General features: G+C 59.6%; 1 protein-coding gene across 1 annotated transcript in view; it reads left to right on the forward strand.

Moving 5' to 3' along the window:
- The window catches only part of Mex3a (mex-3 RNA binding family member A), a 7,193-nt gene that overhangs the window by 251 nt on the left and 2,505 nt on the right, over positions 1–4,437 (forward strand). The window contains 4 exon segments of the mRNA XM_033758085.1: positions 1–3; positions 5–159; positions 3,684–4,208; positions 4,253–4,433. The exon segment at positions 1–3 is cut by the window's left edge and continues 251 nt beyond it. Coding sequence (XP_033613976.1) covers positions 1–3; positions 5–159; positions 3,684–4,208; positions 4,253–4,433 — 864 coding nt within the window.

Here is a 4,437-nt window from a genome sequence, read left to right on the forward strand (position 1 = left end):
AGACGCCCCAGCCCCCCACGGCCCCCAAAGGGGCGAGCGACGCCAAGCTCTGCGCTCTCTACAAAGAGGCCGAGCTGCGCCTGAAGGGCAGCAGCAACACCACGGAGTGTGTCCCTGTGCCCACCTCCGAGCACGTGGCCGAGATCGTGGGCAGGCAAGGTAAGCGCCCGGACCACGGAGAGGGCAGGAGTGGGGGGCCACTCGTCCCCGGCGCGGAAAGTTCATCTCTTCCCTCCCTGCCCGCCTCTGTTTCTGTCCCTTTCCCACAAAGGGGGACCCGCCCCCTACCCCGATTTCCCAGTCCACAAAGTTCCCCTTTACCCCTAGCCGGGACGGTTTTCCAGACTCTTCTCCCGCAAGGCTCAGCCCTTAGACAAAGAAATATTCTCCAGTGGGAGAGGGACGGGAAGGAGGAGTTACCCCTAGCCGGGACGGTTTTCCAGACTCTTCCTCCCGCAAGGCTCAGCCCTTAGACAAAGAAATATTCTCCAGTGGGAGAGGGACGGGAAGGAGGATCAGCCTCAATCCTGGGAGGCTGTCCGGAGGGGGCGTCCACTTCTGGCAAGAGAAACTAGGGAATGTGCCTAGAGTTATTCAGAAGCCCCTACTCCTGTGTCTGCTAATAGGTAGGGGAGGGGGCACCCCTGGGGCTCCCCCTCACTTGGAGTTGCGGACTTTAGGGGAGACCTGGCCCGGGAAGCCGGACTGGGTACCTATCTCTTTGTTGGGCTGAGTGTTGGAATGGAAGGGGGTGTGGCTCAGGGGAAGGTCTCAGCCTGGGGGAGAGGCGGAAGGGGGCAGGCTGGGGGAAGGGGGCCGGTTGGTCTCCCACACCCCAAAGTTGAAGGATCCCTGAGGTTTTGGAAGGGGTGTCTTCAAGGAAGTGCTAGTCCTGCGTGGACCTCTCCTCCTCCTTCTCTGGCTTTTGTTCTGGGCTGGCCTCGGCCTGGGGCCAGAGGCCTGGAGAGGGGTCTCCGATTGAGGGAGTGGGACAGGGCAGAAGGGGGCGTGCTGGGGGGTAAAAACCTGGACCTGGACCTTTGGTGGAAGGTGTGTGTCGCTGTTTGTTGGGATGGGGGGGTGTAGAATCGTTTCAGTCTGGCGTGTCTGATACCACACCCTCCTCAACTCAGCGTCCCTGTGTAGGGGGTGTTGGTTGGTAAGGGTCCAAACTAAGCAGACGGGATCTTGGGGACCCTACCCTCTCCCAGTTTCCCAAAGTGGGGGCGGGATTTGGAAATTGCAAAGGGGCTGGGCTGGGAGGTGTGGGGTGGGGGAGGAGCGGGGGAGGAGCTGTCCCACAGTGGGGAACAATAGAGGCGCTGCATTCCGGCCTGGAGTGCGGGAGGAGGCCTGGCTCGGCGCTGGACGAGGGGCGGTGGATGGGGGGCCCCTACTCCACGTCTCACCTCCTCCGTAGGGACTCTGGGGGCTGAGGGGTTGAGAAGGTGGAGCGAATGGAGGAGGGGAAGAGGCCACTCCCCTGCCTGACCGTCGTCTCCGGGGCACTCATCTCTTGAGGTGTCTTATTTAGAAAGTTAGATTTCCTCACGTTATCAGACACTGGGGATCCAGAGCCTGGAATTGGGTGGAGACCCTAATATATTTTCGTGGGTGGAAGGGTGGCTTTAGAAGGCCCCAGAATCACATGGAGTCGTTCTTTCTTCATCTGCCTCCACATCCGATAGGCCTGTCCCTCGTAAAAGTAGGGGGATTTTGCCTGCTGGCAGAAGGTCCGCCTTCCCGAGTATTTGGAAGTGCTTCCTCCTGTCTGACCTCCCGCTTCCTGCTGCAGTGTCAGGGCTCCTCTATTTGACCTCTAGGAAGGTGACACCCAGTGGGTCTCCCTTTCAGGAGATGGTAGTGCAGAGGCGCAGACCCCAGAAAGAGGCCCAACCCAGCCCTGTGCCTGCAGGCGCTGCCTTCTCCCTGTTCGTATGCCCTGGCCTATCCCCTTCACCCCAGCCACAGCCCTTAAGAAGACTGAGCTCTCACTTAAATTGCTGGGCCCAGAACTTAGCCCCGGAACCCAGAGGCTCATTAGGTGGCGCAGGACTAGAAGTGACAGGAGAAGGGACCTCACCGCTTCCTATCCCTCTAAACCTCACAAATCCAACAGTCTTTTACTCAAATTAAAGCAGCAATGCTGTGGGCTTGATAACAGGTAGGACCTCTGAACTGCCCTGCCTAGAGACCTGCAGACAAAGGGGTGGAGCAGATTCTCCATCCTGAGAATTTTTGGAAGATGTGCTCCCTCCCAAGCCACCCTAACCCCCATCCCAATCTGCTTGGACTGGAGAAACCATGTGGATTAGAGGAAAGAGAATTTTCAGAAGAGTGCTCTCAAGCAGGCCTGCAGTAGGAGGGTTGGGCCCGCTTGGTTTGGGGCAGGTAGAGTGGTAGGAGCAAGGAAGGGCGTAGAGCTCCGGGCTGGAGACCTGTGAGCGAGAGAGCGTGTGTGTGCACAGGCAGAGTTGTGGGTGTGTATAGGAATGTACAGTTTGTACTGGGGAAGATGGGCGTGTGTGAGTGAAGCCCAGGCCTCGAGTGCATGTGTGAGGGGCATGTGACAGTGTATACAAAACAGTGTATACAAGTATCCTTTAAATTGAGGCACACCACATCGCAGCTCGGTGCGTATGTGTGAACTCACACATGTGGCGTGTGTGCTTTTTTCTTTTCTGAGACAGGGTCTCACTACGTAGTTGAGACTGACCTGGAACTCACTGTGTAGCCCAGGCTGGCTCGAACTCAGTGATCCTCCTGCTTCAGCCTCCCGAGTGCTGGGATTACAGGCGTGCGCCTCCGTGCCCAGCTTGGCATGTGTGCTTTGAGGGAGGTGTGAGTCTCAGGCTGTGGGATGCTGGGGCAGAGGTGAGGTGAGTGTGGGGGAGGAGGGGAGGTCCCTCGCTTTTCCTGAGGTCACCCCAGCTCTTCCCGGCCTCCTTACTTTCTTTTTACCCTTTTTCCTCTTTGTCTCTCTTTGTCTCGCCTCTTCTTTCCCTTGCTTCCTCTCGAAGCCTGCTGCCTACAGTCCACTCCTTCCGAGCAAGGGCGTGGGGCAGGAACACTCTCGGTCACCCCACCCTGCCCCCAGCCCTTCGCTGTCATCCTGCCCCAAGAGACAGGGAGGCAGAGCCAGTACAGAGCCGCTCTTCCACGCGTGATTCGCTTTCTCTTCATACTCCTTCTTTGAAACCGCCCCTCCCGCCCCCTTGCTGCACCCCTTGCTGCAGACTTGTTACGGTTTGACCACCGGTGGAGATAGACTGCTGGGCAAAGGGGGGTCGCAGAGCCTAAAGAGGTCGATGTCCCCAATCAGCAGGAGGCGTCTAGTGAATGGGGGTGGAGCCAGTAGACTGAGTGGTCCTGAGTGCTGGGGACTGGAAAGTTTGTGACTAGCGGGAGAGACTGCGGAACAGCAGATCTCTGGGGAGGAGCTTGTGAGTGGACTTGAGGTTTGCAGCTGGTCTGGGAGGATTTGGGGGCGTGAATGAATCTGGAGGGTCTTGGTGAAGAAAACTGCATCATGAAATCTGCGGTGAATATGAGTGGAGGGGTGCGTGGGTGCTAAGGTTTCCCTAGGCCCATTGAGGGGTTTCCTCAGGAGGGGCTTACTCATCCCAGCACACTCGTGCTGGTCCTATGAGTTTCTTTCTCTCTCCTTCCCTGCCCAATCCCAGGCTGCAAGATTAAAGCTCTGAGGGCCAAGACCAACACCTACATCAAGACGCCCGTGCGGGGCGAGGAGCCTGTGTTCATGGTGACAGGGCGGCGAGAGGACGTGGCCACGGCCCGGCGAGAAATCATCTCGGCAGCTGAGCACTTCTCCATGATCCGCGCCTCCCGCAACAAGTCAGGCGCCGCCTTCGGCGTGGCCCCCGCTCTCCCGGGGCAGGTGACTATCCGGGTGCGTGTGCCCTACCGCGTGGTGGGCCTGGTGGTGGGACCCAAGGGCGCGACCATAAAGCGCATCCAGCAGCAGACCAACACGTACATCATCACACCCAGCCGGGACCGCGACCCGGTGTTTGAGATCACGGGCGCCCCAGGCAACGTGGAGCGCGCGCGCGAGGAGATTGAGACGCACATCGCGGTGCGCACCGGCAAGATCCTGGAGTACAACAACGAGAACGACTTCCTGGCGGGGAGCCCCGACGCCGCCCTGGACAGCCGCTACTCCGACGCCTGGCGGATGCACCCCGCGGGCTCCGGGACCGCGACCCGGTGTTTGAGATCACGGGCGCCCCAGGCAACGTGGAGCGCGCGCGCGAGGAGATTGAGACGCACATCGCGGTGCGCACCGGCAAGATCCTGGAGTACAACAACGAGAACGACTTCCTGGCGGGGAGCCCCGACGCCGCCCTGGACAGCCGCTACTCCGACGCCTGGCGGATGCACCCCGCGGGCTCTAAGCCCCTGTCCACCTTCCGGCAG

This window comes from Fukomys damarensis, unplaced genomic scaffold (genome assembly GCF_012274545.1).
Source record: "Fukomys damarensis isolate Sample0158 unplaced genomic scaffold, DMR_v1.0_HiC HiC_scaffold_33, whole genome shotgun sequence".
Lineage (NCBI taxonomy): Eukaryota > Metazoa > Chordata > Mammalia > Rodentia > Bathyergidae > Fukomys > Fukomys damarensis.